We start from the raw sequence: 18,510 nt of genomic DNA, 5'->3' as shown, positions 1-18,510 counted from the left end.
AAAAAAAAAAAAAAAAAAAAACAAGAAGGAAGAAACAAAGGCAGAAAGACAGGCAGGTAGGCAGACAGAGAGAAAGAAGAGAAATAAAAAGACAGGGCCTGATGGTATAGGCCTTATTCCCAGCTACTTGGAAGGCTGAAGCAGGAAGACTACAAGCCCATCTGGGATACTGAGTTAGTTTGAGGCCAGCTTTAAGAACTTAATAAGACCCTCAAAATAAAGAGTAACCAGAGGGATTAGGATGTACCAAGTCCAAGGGTTTATCCTCAAAATGGGGTGGGGAGGAAATTAGGGGGGGAAAGACTGGTAGCTGTGGTCAGGTTTGTCAATTAAAATAGAGGTCGCTGCCCGGCCTCAGGGATTCTCACTGCCTGATTTCTGAGAGGTGTCCCTAATTAGAGACCTTAGGTTAAGTTTCCTAGAGGCGTTTGGTCTTTATGAGCAGGCACACTACAGCCCTGCTATGGAAAGAGACCACATCACACACCACACACTCAGCACACTGGACTATAATGGACCACATTCCCAAACCACGCACGTGCACCCACAAAACATGTAGCTCCCCACCCCTATACTATACCTGTCTTAGCTTGCTTTCTATTGCTGTGGTAAGCACGATAAGCAACATGGCAGGACAGAAGGTATTTCAGTTAATGCTCAGATCGGAGTCCATCACTTAGGGACAGGCAGAGCCTCAAGGCAAGAGACTACAGAGGAATGCTACTTCCAGCTTACTCCTCAGCTTCACATTCAACAACTTTTCTTATACCTCCCAGGGTCACATGCCCCAAAATGGCACTCACCCACTATGGCTAAATCCTTCTAAATCGATCATCATTCAAGAAAAAAACTCCCCAGACTTATGGCAGGGCCAATCTGATAGAACCATTTTTCCATTTGAGGTTCAGTCTTCCCACATGACCCAGGTTGATGCAAAACCAAACAGGACAGTATCACATACCTATACATAAACATCACACCCTGACAACTGTCCCTTCTCCCCAACCCAGCGGCCCACCCAGGAAGGGGGTATATACAAGGACCACAGAGGCTGTGTGAAGTGCTTGGTGTGTGTGTGTGTGTGTGTGTGTGTGTGTGTGTGTGTATGTGCGCGCGCGCGCGCTTGGGGGGCGGTGACCAACACTTGGAAAAGGCATAGCAGATACGCTGCACTGGGCATTCAAAGGGATAAGGTTCTAGGAGTGGAGCCAGACAGGTGGACGTGACCACAGCCTGAGAATGCTCCCAGAACCTCCTTCTCCTCCTGGTACACAGACAGCCCCAACATCGTGGTGCCTCCAGAAGTGGTGGCAGGAACGGAAGTGGAGGTCAGCTGCATGGTGCCGGACAACTGCCCGGAGCTGCGCCCAGAGCTGAGCTGGCTAGGCCACGAGGGGCTAGGGGAGCCCACTGTGCTGGGTCGGCTCCGTGAGGATGAAGGCACCTGGGTGCAGGTGTCGCTGCTACACTTCGTGCCCACTAGAGAGGCCAACGGCCACCGTCTGGGCTGTCAGGCTGCCTTCCCCAACACCACCTTGCAGTTCGAGGGTTACGCCAGTCTGGACGTCAAGTGTGAGCCTGGGTGCGGGTTGGGGCAGGGGCAGGGACTGGAAGAAACGGGGCAGGGAGTGGCAGGATAGGGGCTTGGATGGATAGAAATTGGGGGCGGGATCTTGTTGGTGGGCTGTGTACTGGGGCAGGGCTGGTCTGGGGGGATCGTACCTGGAGGGAGGGGGCTTGGGGCGGGGCCCACGCTGGTCGAGTTAAATTAGGTCTGGTGGGTGGGTCCTGGAAGGTGGGATCTGGGGGTAGGGCCTGGGCTTGTAGCACAGTCCTGGATTTGATGCACCCATCAATCAGCCGGCTGACCCTTCGCCTTATTCCGGGCTTCAGACCCCCCAGTGATTGTGGAGATGAATTCCTCTGTGGAAGCCATTGAGGGCTCGCACGTCAGCCTGGTCTGTGGGGCTGACAGCAACCCGCCGCCGCTGCTGACTTGGATGCGGGATGGGACGGTGTTGAGGGAGGCAGTTGCCGAGAGCCTGTACCTAGATCTGGAGGACGTGACCCCAGGAGAGGACGGCGTCTATGCTTGCCTGGCAGAGAATGCCTATGGCCAGGACAACCGCACAGTGGAGCTGAGCGTCATGTGTGAGTCTCTACCTGGGGCATCCGTATACCCCTGCAGGGAACAGACATTGGGAAACTGCTAGCCTTAACTACTAGCCTTAAACAACAGGAACTTACTTGCAGTTTGCAGCGGTAGTTTAATGGAAGGGCTCCAAGCATCAATCAGCCTCATTGAGAGGACCTGGCTGTAAGAGGAGACAGATGATATCGGAGCAGAACCCTTAACTGAGAATCAAGCCCAGGCCATTCATACATGTATTCATTCATTCATTCACAAATATGTACTGAGGCACAGTGCCCAGGGCTGGGGATAATAAAGACAGTCACAGCCAGTGTTCGCTCAGCTTTCCTTGACTGGCATCCTCCACACCTCCTGCTCGGCTCCCAGAAATCTTTCCTTACCACCCTACTTAGAACCACGACCACCCAATTCCTCCTCCCTAAGCTTTGGTTTCTTCCCATAGCACAAATCTCTGGCTGGAAATGTATTTTATTTCCGTACACAGCATCTTTCCCTAAGGGCCTTGCTCAGCTGGAATAGTTCTTGTCACTTGGCAGGGTCTTGTCCCATGTTGGATGATCAGCCCTATTCTATGAGGCTGGAATTATTATAAGCCCATTTTCAAGATGGGAAAAATGAGTCCTAGCATCAAGACACAGGGTCTGCATATCTAGGATGGGGTAGTGCCAGCATCCAAAAACAAGTTCCCAGACCACACACATAATTCCAACATTCAGGAGGTTAAGGCAGAAGGATTGATTGCCATGAGTTCAAGGCCAGTCTTGACTATATAGTGAAATAAGAGGCCAGCTAGGGCTACAGGGCAAGAGCTTGTCCCAAAAGTAAATGAACAAATAAGCAAACAGCATTAAAAAGGGAAAAAAAGGATGACAGACAGTTCATGTCAATAAGGCAGCCAGGACTGGATGGGACTGTCAGGGTGTCGGGTCACATTTGGTGGTGGGGGTTGGCCAGTAGATCAGCAGGTCCCGTGGGTTCTGATTATTTTTAAGGCTTGTGAATGCCTCTTTTTCTTTTATATAATTTATTTGTTTTTATTTTCTGTGCATTGGTGTTTTGCCTGCATGTGTGTCTGTATGAGGGTGCCGGATCTTGGATTTACAGTCATGAGCTGCCATGTGGGTGCTGAGAATTGAACCCCAGTCCTCTGGAAAAGCAGCCAGTGCTCTTACCCACTGAGCTGTAGTAACCGTCAGCTGCTATGCAAACCCGGTCTCTGGAAGAGGGGCAGGGGCCTGGGAAAATAGGGGAATCAGACAGTGAGAGAAATAACAAGACCGAGTCAAAGGTTCTGATCAAGGTCCAGTGTGTATTTAGAATCTAAGAAATAAATAGGCAGGGAAAAACCCATCCCCCAGTAAGCCAGGATCTTGTGGCCAAATTAGCATCCTGTTGTTTGGTTTTGGAGGCAGTTGAAGCAGCTCAGCAGGGCACAGCTCCTAGCAGGAACTTCAAGAGAGGCAGAGAAGTGGCAGAACAAAAAGGCTTCCTTTATCTCAGGAAACCTCACCCTAGGTGGGCTAGCTGCTTTGTGGCAAGGGCAAGGTCTGGTTCAGCCGGCTTGAGGCTGGGGGGAGGTTACAGTTCCTCCCTTTTTATTTATTAAAAATTAGCTGGACTAGGACTATGGGCATATTTATGCACCATAGTCCTGCCTGGGAGTTATGGTGGCTGGCGGCCCCACCTATCTTAGGACTAGATCTACCGGTCTCTCTCTTACCCGTCTCGGAGATCACGTGCAGCTTGTTTGTGTTTATTTGCACAATCAGGGCCTTTTAGTGTTTATTATTAATAAACACGGCCTCTTGGCACATGACTCTGTCTTAGATTGATGAGAGCCATAGACCCAGCGGCCCATCTTTGGCTGCAGGCCCTCATGGCACACCTTTTCCCCATACAGACCAAAGCCACAATATGCGCTTAACACTTTTTCTTCATCATGATGAATTACTGCCACATAGAGCCTCTCTGAAGTCAAGCCTAGAGTGGAGCCTGCATGTCTGTAACAAACCTGCTTGAGATACAAAGTCAAAAGTTTGAAAGCAATAAGCTTAACATTATCTGTAAGGATGTTCCGGTACTCAATTCAGTTGCAAATCAGCAACACTCACACTCAAGGGGAAGTGGCTCTGAGAATCACAAAGGAACTGTAAACTCTCAGGAAAATACTGGAGGCTATTTTGCTGGCTTAAAAAAAAAATTAGCCATTAATTTAGTTGGAAGCATGTTTACTAAAAAGACTCAGGATCTGTGTCCACTTGATGAACCAATCTTTCAGGCAGCCATCACGCTCTGTCTTCTTTTTGTGAGAAAGCACAAAGGAGCCTCTTCCCCATATTAAAACTGGGTCTGGACCATTCCATGTGTTAGTAGGTGGAGCTCTCCATTTCACCATGGCATGAAAACTGGAAATGCATGGATACCAGTGGCAATCCATAGCAGACTGACCCTTAGCATCAGTCTGCAAAAATTTTGAGACAAATAAGACAAAAGCGAGATGTGCTTTGGAGGTAACTTTGGAGGGTATGATTCCCCCTCCTTTCGTGATTAAAAACCAAATTTTCAAAATGCGAAGTGCACGTTGAGCACTTCATTGTCTTTGAGAATTATAAGTTATTTCAGTAATATGGGTAACATTAAATTGTTGACAAAACATTTTAAATGCTTGATGGTAATAGTCAGTTCCATAATGTTTTACTCTGATTAGGGACATTAAGTATAGAAATATAATGCAGGCAATAACCATTTATAATTTTTGTTGCTTTTTATGTTAAGGTAATTGTAACTAGAAAGCCTGAAAAAGTATCAATAGTCACATGTGTATATTTTACTTTTAATTTTAAAATCAGAATTATTCTTTAAAAATGCCAAATTATCATAAGCAATTGAAAGCTCTGATATATACCTATACAAATATATATATGTGCTATCAATATACAAATTAAAGCTTGATTTTATCACCTTAAAAATAGTGACTACAGCCTACGGCCATACCACCCTAAACACGCCCGATCTTGTCTGATCTCAGAAGCTAAGCAGGGTCCCTGGTTAGTACTTGGATGGGAGACTGCTTGGGAATACCAGGTGCTGTAGGCTTTAAAAAAAAAATAGTGACTATAGCATGTAGTTTAATTATTGGTGCTAAAGTAGGGGAAAGTTCATGAGACTAAACATGTGACTTAAATATAATTTTCTCCCATAGAAGGGCTGTAGATGTATATATATTTTTATGATATGTATACATAAATTTATAGGAAATGTAAAAGCATGCATTTAAGCAAATTTTAACAGTTTGCCTTTTGGATAAAAATTATTATTTTTGCATAAAATTTTTACTATGTAATAGGCCAAATATCAATATTTTACAATAACCAATTTAATTGCTGTTTGAACCAAGAAATGGACATCTCATCAGGTTTTTGAATTTTTTTTCTAAAATACTTTCATGATTTCATCAAATATTTCTTCATTAACACCACAACAATTTCATAATATGATGTTAAAACTTTACTTTGAATGTGAGAAAAGATGAATCTATATTAATGCTCTCTTTTGCTGAGTTGCTGTGGGCACACTGAGTAACAAAAACCAGACATTTGGCTGCAATTGATTACAATCGACAGCAACTGTTTACAGGAGCTTCCTTTACTCTCTGCAAAAGCTCTTTGTCTCTCAAGGCCTAAGTCCTGTGGTGAGCTTCAGGCAAGGCCTTAGTCAAAAGGAATCTGAAGTAAGCAACTCATCTTTTCTTTCTTGATATAACTTTCTTGATATAACTGAGGCCGAAATATTGAAAAAGATATTGCCTCTGAAACTACTCGTTTTTAAAGCTCCTGGTAAGAGAGCAAAGGTATTAAAATTTCCTATTAGAGGGATTAGATAATAATCAATGTTCACTGAAAAATTCAAAGTCCTGGCCTCTTGTACTGAAGCAGAGACAAAAAAAATATACATAATGTAAGGCTATTAGCCATTTTTAAAGGCAAAAATTTCTAATGTTTACAAACTCACTAGAAGCAAAGTCTTTAAAATTGCCAGGATGTAGAGGGGAAAACAACCTTTTAAATACACAATAACTTTATATGAAGTAGGCAGGTCAGATTGTAATGTCCCTATAAATTTTACAGCCTCATTGAACTTTACAAATCCCAATTTTAAACTTTATTTTAAACAGCACCTGAATAGATCCGAGATAAGGGTGTTTTGTCTTAAAAATAATTCCCAGAAGGCAAGGAGAGTTGAGGCCACAAAGACTTTCCGTGGCTGGGTTTGCAAAGCAAAGGAGATGCCTCAGGAGCTTGGCAGAGGTGCGGCTCTCTTGCATTAATTCAAGTGTAAATACTTCTGTTTCTTTGAGTATGCTGCCTGAGTTTTGGCCTCGAGATTACACCTCCTGCAGTGAGGACAGACTCCTGAGGAGCAATTTAGCTGTCTGTCCCTAAAATTTTTAGGGTGGCATAGAACTGTACTAGCATTCTCATGAGACAATTGTGTGACAAAAGGAACCCCTTTTTGAGAGTTTTCGAAAATTTTACTGTTTTTTTTTTTTTGTTTTTTTGTTTTTGTTTTTTGAGACAGGGTTTCTCTGTGTAGCCCTGGCTGTCCTGGAACCAGGCTGGCCTCGAACTCAGAAATCCACCTGCCTCTGCCTCCCAAGTGCTGGGATTAAAGGTATGCGCCACCACTGCCCGGCTAACTGTTTTTATTTAATAAATTTTCACTGAGATCTCCTTTTTAACCTCAGGGGGGTGGGGTAAGATTTTTCTAATCACTGTATCCAATAAAGTTTATGTAAAAGGGGCATTGGGCCCATACTGGCCACAGTTGTCTTTAACTATTATTACTCTAGCAATCATCTTAATTATAAAATATAGATAGGTGAGTTAAGAATCTTAAGCTTGCGACCAAACTGCAAACTGCAGCCAATGGAACACTGTCAATTTTAACCATACCTTCTAACTTTCTTTTGTAATATTAAGCCATAACCATAACTTTTGGAAAGCAAAGCTCAATTTTAAACAATCTATTCTCTTTAAAATCAATACCAAAAACATTACATTCACGTTACAAAGTTTTTAAGTGTCTCCCTGCTTTTTAACTGCAGTTATCGAGCCTGGGTCATTCTGAGACAGCTGCTCAGAGCACACCAGAATTTTGGAAAGCAAAATCATGGTGTTAGCTGATAGGTTATGTGGTACAGTACCTTTATTGTTTTCTTTTCTTTTTTTCTTTAAAGATTTGTTTATTATTACACATAAGTACACTGTAGCTGACTTCAGACACACCAGAAGAGGTCATCAGATCTCATTGGTGGTTGTGAGCCACCATGTGGTTGCTGGGATTTGAACTCATGACCTTCAGAAGAACAATCGGTGATCTTACCCACTGAGCCATCTCACCAGCCCCTATTGTTTTCTTTTTAAAGTACCAGGTGATAGTAATTTTTGGTGGGTTTTTCAATAATCTATTAAATAATTTATCAGCTTGTCTCACTAGTCTTTTTGCCAGCCACTCTCTCATTAGGCTTGGAGACCCGTACTCTCACCCTTAGCTCTTTGGTCTTTTAGGGTGTAAGTTTCGGCTGCCCTGGCTCCTTTACTGCGCTCTGCCTGTTCTTTCTCACTCCCTATTGGGTCAGAGTTGAGTAAGTTTAGAGCTTCCCCTCTTGGCCTTTCAGTGTACTCTGTGCTTCTGCCTGTTCTTTCTCATTTCCTTTGGGATCACAGGTGACTTCGAGGTGTCAATTTAGACTTCTAGGTCAGAGGTTCTTATACTAGGAGCATATGAAAAATTTTATTGCCTGTTATATGGCCCATAATTTAAGGTATAGCTGCTATATGATGTTAAGCAGCTACTAAATGGCTGCTCTAAATTTTACCACCTGATAAATGGCCTGCAACTTAAACTTAGCGGCTGTTAGATGGTGCTAAGCGGCTGTTAAACTCCAGCTGGAGTCCATCTGCCAGCCATGCCAATTACAACGAGGGTGTTCCATACATCATTTCACGCAGTTCTTTATTATTTGCACATACACATTCACTCTTTATGGCCTGGTTTCTTGGCTAGCTCATGCCACGTGTAGTTAAAAATGACTCCAACCCTGAGTTACCAGTTTTAAGCTAACTTTCTGTTACCAATGTTACAACTTTTCACCATACCCAATAACTTATAAGACAATAATCATGCAGAGCATATTTATACCTTTAAGACTAGTCAGAAACCAAATGAGGCAGCTACACAAATCTTATAAATGCAGACCAATCAAGGAATTTTTTTTTCTAGCTAATTTTAAGAGAAAAAGCACTTTGTCATTTATTGAACCCAATAATCACAATTGCAGAGTTTTTTTCTAGGAAGAAACAACTGTTAGCTTATTTGCCTTTGGAATTAAGCTGTTGTTTCTTTCTTAAAAGCAGCTTTTCAACAGGACTTCTCTTTGCGGTTAGACTCCTGGTTAAATGTGGGGTGCTTAAATCAGCCTCCGCTGTGCACCCTGAGATTGAAGCAAGAGCTGGATAGCCAGCAGATAAGCAATTTTTCTTTTTAACATAAAACATAGAATGACAATCATTCAGATGACAAGACAAAAACAGACATAAATTAACATGTAGACAGATCGGTGCACTGACTATAACACAGAATCAAGACCAGGGATTTCTCCTGTATGAGCCGTAGAGAAAGCAAGACTTCTCTCACTCTCTCTGTCTCTAGAATGACTCTGAAATCCACTTTCTTTCTCTTTTGATCTTCCTTTCTCCTGTCATTTGTTTGTATCCCTCTCCAATATATATATATACATATGTGTGTGTGTATATATATATGTATATATACATATATGTATATATATATATAGTTTTGGTTTTGTATTTTACTATTTTTATTTTATTTATTCCCTATTCCTCTCATGTAATGTAGTTCTTTGACTATGGATAATTGCCTATTTGAAGTTTCTGATCCTAATCATCACTGTCAACCCCTAAGTGAGATCAGCATCGGGCCAATGACGTCACGGCTTAGCCTGCATCCTCCTGCACCTATAGCAACACTTCCAAAACATGAAATTAAGGCTAGCACTAGTGTCAATAGTATAAGTTGTTTATCGTGCGGGTTGGTATACCATTTTCTTCCGTTTTCTACGGAGCTCCGCCAAAGACAGTGCTGCCCTCTGTTCACCCCCTTGTGTCCAGGCCCCACATTCTCGGGGTGCCAACTGTAGTAACCACCAGCAACTATGCAAACTGGGTCTCTGGAAGAGGGTCGGGGGCCTGGGAAAATAGGGAAATCAGACAGTGAGAGAAATAACAAGACCAAGTCAAAGGTTCTGATCAAGGTCCAATGTGTATTTAGAATCTGAGAAATAAATAGGGAAAAACCCAACCCCCAGTAAGCCAGGATCTTGTGGCCAAATTAGCATCTTGTTGTTCGGTTCCAGAGGCTGGTGAAGCAGCTCAACAGGGCATAGCTCCTAGCAGGAACTTCTAGAGAGGCAGAGAAGTGGCAAAACAAAAGGGCTTCCTTTACCTCAGGAAACCTCACCCTAGGTGGGCTAGCTGCTTTATGGCAAGGGCAAGCAAGGGGCTGCTTGAGGCTTGAGGCTGGGGGAGGTTACACTGAGCCATCTCTTCAGCCACAAGTTCTGATATTTGGTCTCTCCACAGATGCACCTTGGAAGCCCACAGTGAATGGGACAGTGGTGGCCGTAGAGGGGGAGACTGTCTCCATTCTGTGTTCCACACAGAGCAACCCGGACCCCATTCTCACCATCTTCAAGGAGAAGCAGATCCTGGCCACGGTCATCTATGAGAGTCAGCTGCAGCTGGAACTCCCTGCAGTAACGCCGGAGGATGATGGGGAATACTGGTGTGTGGCTGAGAATCAGTATGGCCAGAGAGCCACCGCCTTCAACCTGTCTGTGGAGTGTGAGTTGCCCCTCCCCCTCTGCTTCCACCAGTGGCTCCGTGGGGACACCTACGTGACTGCGAGGCACCCCTGCGTCCCAGCTTTGTCTGTCCCTAATAAGGATGAGGAACAGGAGGGGAACTGAATCCATGCTAAGAATATGAATCTCCCATTGAGAATACCGTGTTTCAATGTCCTGGGAATGGGAGGAGCTGTTGACCAAAGGGGTTCAGGACCCTGTGGTTACTGCTCTCCTACAGATTTAAGAAGGGAACTCTGGTATTCGTCCCCTGGAGAGCACTGCTAGCTAGGTACTAGCTGTCGTTGGATGTGCTGTATGCAGGGACCCATTTCATCTTTGTTCCATCAGGACCCTCTTTACCTAGAAGGAAACAAAGTGAGGCCCAGAGAAATTAGGACACTTGCCTGAGGTCACACAGCTAAAAAGTAGCAGGTTTTGAGAATCAACCCCAGGCAATCTGGCTCTGCTCTGCCCAGCCTAGAATCGGTCACCCTGAGCTCATACACTGAGCTGTTGCCGTGCGCTCCTGGGGGGTGGGGGATGGGACCGAGGAGATGCCAAGCTTATTAGCAGACACAGCACAGTCAGAGGAATGCTAAGGACACATATATAAGCTAACATCCTAGAAGTAAATGCAATTACACATTGCCAGTTAGGACCTGGCCTGAGTTCTTTGTGGGTGACCCCCTCTACTTCACCCAAACCTACTCCCGAATTCACTATAGGTGGTAGCAGCCAAGTTCTAGTTTTTAACTTCTTCATGCTTTCTAAAAAATTACAAAGAGTACTCTCTCCTTTTGTCCAGTTCCCCAGGCTTCCTTCTCAGCCTTGCCTGTCTTCTAGCACTGACCTCTAAACTGTACCTCTTACAGTGCTGCCAATGGAACCCAGGGCTTTATGTGTGTCAGGGAGGGGCTCTACCACTGAGCCACACCCCAGCTCCTCACTGGGGGATTCTAGGCAAGTGCTTTACCACTAAGCAATACAATCAGTCCCAGCTCCTTTTCTGCAAAAGGAGATGACAAAAACACTTCACGAGTGAGATGACTGTGAAGACTGAAAGGGATGCATAATTCTTAGATATCTGTGTCTTGTCCCATTGACCTTTCCTTGGGACTCAAGTGGGTGTTTGTCACTGCAGCCAAAGATTTGTCTGCTTCTATGCAGAGATAAATACTTGGCTGGGGTGCTAAGCATTTCATACCTGTCTTTGGAGTCCCATTGCCAAGATTTATTTATTTTTATGTATTAGTGCTCTATCTGCATATACACCTCCATGCCAGAAGAAGGTACTGGGTCACATTATAGCCAGTCATGAGACTCCCTGTGGTTGCTGGGAATTAAACTCAGGAGCTCTGGAAGAGCAGTCAGTGCCCTTAACTGATGATCCAGCTTTCCAGCCCGGAGTCCCATAGCCTCTTGTGAGCTAACAGCACCTCTCCCATCTCTGAGGACCAGGAAGGTTGCTCAGTTGGTAGAGTGTTCACCTAGCATGTATGAAGCCTGGCTTCCATCCACCGGGTAGCATAAGCTCCACATGGTGGCCTGGGGCAAGCCTGAGTTCTTATTTATTTATTTGTTTATTTATTTATTTTTGGTGTTGATGATATATTGTTCATACTCTTATGAAAACAACTTAGGGGAGACATGTTTATTTCACTCACCTTTCCAGGCTACAGCCCATCATTTTGGGATATCATGTTGACAGGAACTTGAAGGAGCTAGCCACATCACATCCACAGCCAAGAGCGGAGAGCAATGAGTTAATGCCAAGCTCAGTTTTCTCTCCACAGAGAGTTCCAGGCTATTCAGAGTTCTATAACAAGACTCTGTCTCAAAAACAAACACACAAAAGCACCCCTCAGTGTTCTAGTGTAACATCTGTTCTGGGGAATGGAAGGACAGAAACCCATTCTAGACTACATGTATAATCAAAGCTATGAGCAAGGCTTGGTGGAGAGGGCTGTTGGTGGTAATGAAGAAGGGGATCAAGACTCAAAGGGTCTCCAGGAGGGGGCGTCATCAGGGCCAGGGGGGGAGGAAGGAACTTGCCAAAAGAGGCTGTAGCTTGGATGGGTCAAATGGACAAAGCCCATTGATCCCTCTGGAAAACAGCACTCCAACCATCATGATCAGAGGCCATGGCCAAAGCTAGAGATGGTGCAAATGGGAAAACACAGCTATCTTGTCCCATATGGAGGCTGGAGTCACCCCCAAAAACAGAGGCAGGAGAGTCTCTCACAAGGACCATCCCAAGTCCCTGGGCTAATATGGACTGGGATTCCAAAGAAGAAAGAATCCTTGGGACGGAACATGGTGGCGCACGCCTTTAATCCCAGCACTTGGGAGGCAGAGGCAGGTGGATCTCTGTGACTTCAAGGCCAGCCTGGTCTACAGAGTGAGTTCCAGGAAAGCCAGGGCTAAACGGAGAAAACCCATCTCAAAACCCAAAGGGGTGACAGGGCAGGGAGGAAAGAAAGAAAGAAAAAAATAGAATACTCAGATGGCACATTGGTGGATGTTGGGTGTCTGTCCCAGTGGTCCGTGCAAGGTGTCTATTAGGAGAGCTCGTGTGCAGAGGGGACTGTGATGTTCTCATCAGATACAGAGTGGGAAATGAGTATCCTTCTGAGGCCCTGCCGTTTTGAACTCAAGTCTGTCTCTTGAATCTCCCTATAACTCTCCCCAAGCCCAGGGGCCCTGGCGGTGTGTAAGAACATTAAGTATGTCAGCTTAGGCTGATGGGCTTGTCTGTTTGAGACAGGGTCTCACTATGTAGCCCTGGCTAGCCTGGAACTCTCTAAGTAGACCAGGCTAGCCTTGAACTCACAGAGATCTACCTGCCTCTGCCTCACCAGTACTGGGATTAAAGGCATGCACACTTACACTGTTTAGGGTATCTAACCACCTTAGTTAGCTAGGGCCTGTGAAGGCTCATGTTGCTGCAGGGTTGTATTCGGTCTGACAGTACAAGCAGGTAGGTTTACAAAGTGGTTGGGAGTTCCAGGTTTCCAAGCCAGGACCCATATTAGAGCTATCTCATCCACCTGGCCTTGCCCCTACCTACAAGTCCTGGAGGCCCAGCTTCACTCTTAGCCTTGGTCTTCATTTTGCAGTTGCCCCCATAATCCTGCTGGAGTCACACTGTGCAGCAGCCAGAGACACCGTGCAGTGCCTATGTGTGGTAAAATCCAACCCGGAACCCTCTGTGGCCTTTGAGCTGCCTTCCCGCAACGTGACTGTGAATGAGACGGAGAGGGAGTTTGTGTACTCAGAGCGCAGTGGTCTCCTGCTCACCAGCATCCTCACGCTCCGGGGTCAGGCCCAAGCTCCGCCCCGCGTCATTTGTACCTCCAGGAACCTCTATGGCACCCAGAGCCTTGAGCTGCCTTTCCAGGGAGCACGTGAGTGATGTGATCAGGGGCTGAGAGCCACAGGAAGGAGGGGGCCCTCCTGGATCCGCCACACCCCTACTCTTGCTACTGATCCAGCCACTGAGCATGGGCCAGCTCTGTAGACTGATAAAAGAGCAAAAGATGTTATCTAGAGTTGTCCCGGCTACCCAGGAGGCTGAGTTCTAAACCTGTTCAGGAAACTTAGTAAGACTGGAATTGGCTCAGTGGTAGAGCCCCTGCCTAGATTCCCCCAGTGAGGGGCTGGGAGCGTGGCTCAGTGGCAGAGCCCCTGCCTAGAATACCCCAGTAAGAGGCTGGGGGCGTGGCTCAGTGGTAGAGCCCCTGCCTAGAATACCCCAGTGAGGGGCTGGGGGTGTGGCTCAGTGGTAGAGCCCCTCCCTAGAATCCCCCAGTGAGGGGTTGGGGCCCAGGGATGAAACATTTAATTAGTACTTAGGAGGTCATGGGTTCAAACCCCAGTACAAAAAGAAAGAGAGAAAGAGAGAGAGAGAGAGAGAGAGAGAGAGAGAGAGAGAGAGAGAGAGAGAGAGAGAGAATAAATAATTAAACCTTCAGTTTGTAACTGATGAGTCGAAGTTGCTTAAAAATTTGGGCTCTGACTCCCTGGGGTATCCTGAGAACCCAGACATCCTCATGCCTACCAATAGCCCTGAAAGCTCCTGGTCCCGTTCTCTATCCCTAGACCGACTGATGTGGGCCAAAATCGGTCCTGTGGGTGCCGTGGTCGCCTTTGCCATCCTGATTGCCATTGTGTGCTACATCACCCAGACGAGAAGAAAGTGAGTGCCTGCCAGGCTGATCTGGGGACGTTGGAGTCTCCAAGTGGGCTAATAGGAGAATGTGGAAGGCTGGGTGAGAAGCAGGAGTAGTTCTGTATGTGCTGGGAGGGCAGTTGCCCTATGAGAATGTTTCCCTTAGGGACACATATGTCCATCTAGCCTCCTGGCCTGCTTGAAGCTCCCCACCTGTCGTAAACAGTAGACACGGGAGTCCTGGAAGCAGGGAAGAAAGGAAGCCATTCGGGCGTGTAGAGAGGGTGCCCCAGGAGTCCCCAGTAAAACTGATGTTTCATGCCTCCCTGCAGAAAGAACGTCACCGAGAGCCCCAGTTTCTCAGGGGGAGACAACCCTCACGTCCTGTACAGTCCCGAATTCCGAATCTCTGGAGCACCTGATAAGTATGAGGTGAGCGGGCCACACCTCTGTAGCTCCCAGTTTGCTTGGGAAGGACAAGATGGCAAGGTTGCTAAGGCTGGGGGTGGGGCGAAAGGGAGACCAGACTGACGGGACAGTGTTTGTAGGGCTGGCCTGGGGCTGGAGTTTGGGGAGGAGGCTCCTTGCTGAAACTACCCAGGAGGGTTGAGGGGGTGGGGCCTGGGTAGCCCCGCCTTCCCTGCCTGTGCCTGTGACTGCATTTCCTTCTTCAATAGTCCAGAGAGGTCTCTACCCGGGATTGTCACTGAGAGCCCCAGTAGGTAGGTTCCGGGGGCCTCAGTGTGCCAACCTCCGGGCCCTAACTGGGCTTTTGGGTTGGTGTGCATGTTTGTGTGTGTTCCAGTCAAGCGTCTGCGGCACTCTTTGGTTAATCCCAGCCTTGCTCAGCAGCCCTGGCCTTGTCTCCTCTGTTCCTTCGCTGATCCCTTTTTTCTGTCTGTGGCCACTGCCCTTATTGTGTGTCCAAATGCTGGTGGGTGGGCGTCAGGAGTAGAGAGGTGGATAAGTGGGGAATCACACCACCAGGATCCCTTCAACTGAAAGAAACCCTGCCATATCCAAAGAGAGAAAGGCTCTACTGAACGAGGCTCTTGCCAACTTCCAAAAGGGGGGTCCAGCCAAGATTTAATCTAGAGAGGTGTTCCGGGTTCAATCACGTGCCCCTAAAGTTATTTTCTCAAAGAGCGCTTCTTGTAACCTGGGATTCCTAGGCAAGCATCAAAGCGAGCAGCCAGAGATAGTGGCGTTTGCAAAGCCCCTCCCCGCCCCTAAGTGAGACTTGCTGATGGCGGGGGCTTCCTGAGCTGGTGGTCCCTGGGAAAAAAGGTGCCAGCAGCCCAGTCTCAGCGTGGGATAGTCAGAGAGGACCACGCTGATTGTCTTCCCCTCTCCATAGAGTGAAAAGCGCCTGGGATCTGAGAGGAGGCTGCTGGGCCTTCGGGGAGAACCCCCAGAACTGGACCTCAGTTATTCCCACTCAGACCTGGGAAAACGACCCACCAAGGACAGCTACACCCTGACAGAGGAACTGGCTGAGTATGCAGAAATCCGAGTCAAGTGAGGAAGCTGGGGGCTGGCCCTGTGGCTCACCCCCCATCAGGACCCTCACTGGCCCCCACTGGCCCCCACTGGCTGTGGGCTCCCTTTCTCTTGAGTGGTAGGGGTGGGGGCGGGGAGGGGCAGGGCAGGGCAGGAAACAGTGAGTCCTGGGAGCCCAGCCTCCCCTCCTTCCCAGCTGCTCCTCCTTGCCAACATCCTGTGCCTATATTACAGCTCTCCTCTCCCTTCCTTTTAACCTCAGCTGTTGAGAGGGGTGCTCTGTCTGTCCATGTTATTTATTACTATCCCTTTTCTGGTCTCCTGTCCCCTTACCTGGCCCCAGGACCTGTACAAAAGGGACATGAAATAAATGTCCTAATGACAAATGCCAGTCTAGACCCATCCTTTGGAGGAAAGGGGTGTATTAGTAATACTTTTCTCATTGCTGCAACAAAATATTGGACTAAAAAACCAAAGCATCTTTGTAGTTATTTTTCTGTTCCTGTGGAAAAACTCACATAACCAGAAGCAACTTACAGAAGAAAGGTTTTTTTTGTTTTTTGTTTTTTTAAATATATCTATCTTTAAAGATTTATTTATTTCATCTTATGTGTATGTGTGTTTTGCATGCATGCATAGAAATATACCATGTTTGGGGCCTGCAAAGCCAGAAGAGAGCATCAGATCTCCCAGAACCACAGTTGCGAGCTGTGATGTGGGAGCTGGGAATGGAACCAAAGTCCTCTGGAAGAGCAGTTGAGTGCTCTTAACCACTGAGCCATCTCTCCAGCCCCAAGAATGGGTTTGTTTTGGTTTATGATTACAGTATAGACTTCATCCTGGTAGGAAAGAAGGCAGGAGCAGAAAGTTGGCTGGCCACATTGTCCCTCACACACAGGGAGAGAGAGAGAGAGAGAGAGAGAGGGAGATAAGGAGAGAGAAACGGAGAGAGGGAGAAGGAGAGAGAGAAAAGGAGAGAGGGAGAGAGGGAGAGAAGGAGAGAGAAACACAGGGAGGGAGGGAGAGAGGGAGAAGGAGAGAGAGAGGGGGAGAGAAGGAGAGAGAAACAGGGAGAGAGGGAGAGGGAGGGAGAGAGAGAGAGAGGGAGAGGGGGGGCACCTGCCAGAGAGCACAGGAAGTAGGCTTCACACCTCCACAGTGATCATCACCAATTGGGGACCATGTGTCCAAGGACATGAGCCTATGGGGGAATTCTTTCATTTAAACCACCCCAGCAACTTAAGGAAAAAGGGGGTGTATTTTGGCAAGTGGTTTGAGGGTACAGTTCATCTCTACAGAGAAAGCATGGCTGTGGGACCCTGAGACACTGTTCCCATGGCAGCCGCAGGGTGTGTGTGTGTGGGTGCAGGGAGAGACACCGAGGGAGGACTGCTCGCTTTCTTTTTATTTGGTCCAGGACCACAGCTCACACCATTCAGAGTAGATCTACATAGTTCTATGTAGAAGCATGTCTCCTAGGTGATTCTAAACCCAGGTAAGTTGACAATGAAGATTAACCACCACAGGGAGTCTGCCGTCTTGTTTCTGGAATGATCTCTGAGCTTTGCCTTTACCTCTGCTGGGCCCTGTGTTGGGGCACAATCCTGAGCTCACACTTGGCAAGGTAAAGGCTTGTCCTGGTCTGCTGCCTAGTTGTCATCTAAGGCTTGTAGCTGGTCTTTACGACTTTGTGGGTTCTTTTTTCCATCCTTTATAACCTCACCCCACCCCTGTTTTACCCCCTATCACTAGACAAGAGAGGAACAAGGACAGAGAGGAGAGAGGAATTAGGAAAATCTCTGACTCTAATTTCTTTCCTTGTGTTTCTTCTTTGACCATGGCTACTAACAAACCACAACCAACCTAAATGACTAACAACCATTCCCCCTCCTCACCTCGTAGGGCCCTAGCATTTATATACCCTCTGAAAAGTTCCCAGAATTCCAAATGTCACACAATTGTAGAAACTATCTACAGCTGGTGAAACAATGCCTTTGCTAGAGCACGAGGCAAATCATAGTCAGCTGCTGCAGAAGAAACCAAAATTCTGCCAGGCGATGGTGGTGCATGCCTTTAATTCCAGCACTTGACAGGCATAGGCAGGTGGATTTCTGAGTTCGAGGCCATCCTGGTCTACAGAGTGAGTTCCAGGACAGCCAGGACTACAGAGAAACCCTGTCTCGAAAAACAAACAAACAAACCCCAAAATTCTAAATTTCTCAAAATCACTACAAGGATTGTCATTTCTGCTTCAGCTGTGGTCACGTTGGTCACCTGGCAACACTTTCTCAGACTCTTACCAAATAGGAAGAAATCTGCCCCTTCTGAAGAATTCAGACTCCTGTGTGCTTCAGTCCCCACAATTCCCTGTTGTGGGCACCTGGCTGGCTTTATTCCCCCACTTCCCTTACCTGTGACCCTTGCAGATAAAGTGGGAACCATAGACCCAGCACTCAGAGGTGTGTGTTGGCAGCACTGCTGTCCCCGTTCCACCACACTGCACTTCAGACTTTCAGCTTTTCAAACAATTAGGCTCTAGCTGTATACTGAACCCCTTTAGGAAGATGAAGCTGTTGGGGAAAAAAAAAGGATACATTCCCCTCCCAAAAAAAGAGCTCTGAAAGGGTTCTGCAACTCTAATGGGGAGATGTGTTACAAACATCTACACTAGACAGAGCACCCAGAACAGACCAAAGAAATGGCCTGGCCCCAGCTCAGTGAGTCAAGGAACTGACTGTGGTTAGGTACAGAAGCATGGGTGACTTGGAG

General features: G+C 46.8%; 1 protein-coding gene and 1 pseudogene across 9 annotated transcripts in view; both read left to right on the top strand.

Moving 5' to 3' along the window:
• Positions 1–16,127, top strand: part of Mag (myelin associated glycoprotein) — a 20,422-nt gene extending 4,295 nt beyond the window's left edge. For 4 of the 9 annotated variants that reach the window (XM_031384273.1, XM_031384272.1, XM_031384271.1 and 1 more), the window contains 8 exons: positions 1,276–1,572; positions 1,894–2,151; positions 9,811–10,071; positions 13,190–13,477; positions 14,172–14,268; positions 14,574–14,673; positions 14,919–14,963; positions 15,599–16,127. In XM_031384273.1, the coding sequence (XP_031240133.1) occupies positions 1,276–1,572; positions 1,894–2,151; positions 9,811–10,071; positions 13,190–13,477; positions 14,172–14,268; positions 14,574–14,673; positions 14,919–14,951 (1,334 nt within the window). In that variant the 3' untranslated portion in view covers positions 14,952–14,963; positions 15,599–16,127. The remainder of the gene's footprint in view (positions 1–1,275; positions 1,573–1,893; positions 2,152–9,810; positions 10,072–13,189; positions 13,478–14,171; positions 14,269–14,573; positions 14,674–14,918; positions 14,964–15,598) is intronic. The other 5 variants (XM_031384267.1, XM_031384269.1, XM_031384266.1 and 2 more) reach the window with 2 other exon arrangements.
• On the top strand, positions 5,133–5,248 carry LOC116104274 (annotated as a pseudogene).
• Positions 16,128–18,510: the final 2,383 nt, after the last annotated feature.

This window comes from Mastomys coucha, unplaced genomic scaffold (assembly GCF_008632895.1).
Source record: "Mastomys coucha isolate ucsf_1 unplaced genomic scaffold, UCSF_Mcou_1 pScaffold21, whole genome shotgun sequence".
NCBI classification, from domain to species: domain Eukaryota; kingdom Metazoa; phylum Chordata; class Mammalia; order Rodentia; family Muridae; genus Mastomys; species Mastomys coucha.
The sequence above is the reverse complement of the archived record's forward strand: the minus strand, read 5'-3'. Positions and strand labels throughout refer to the sequence as shown.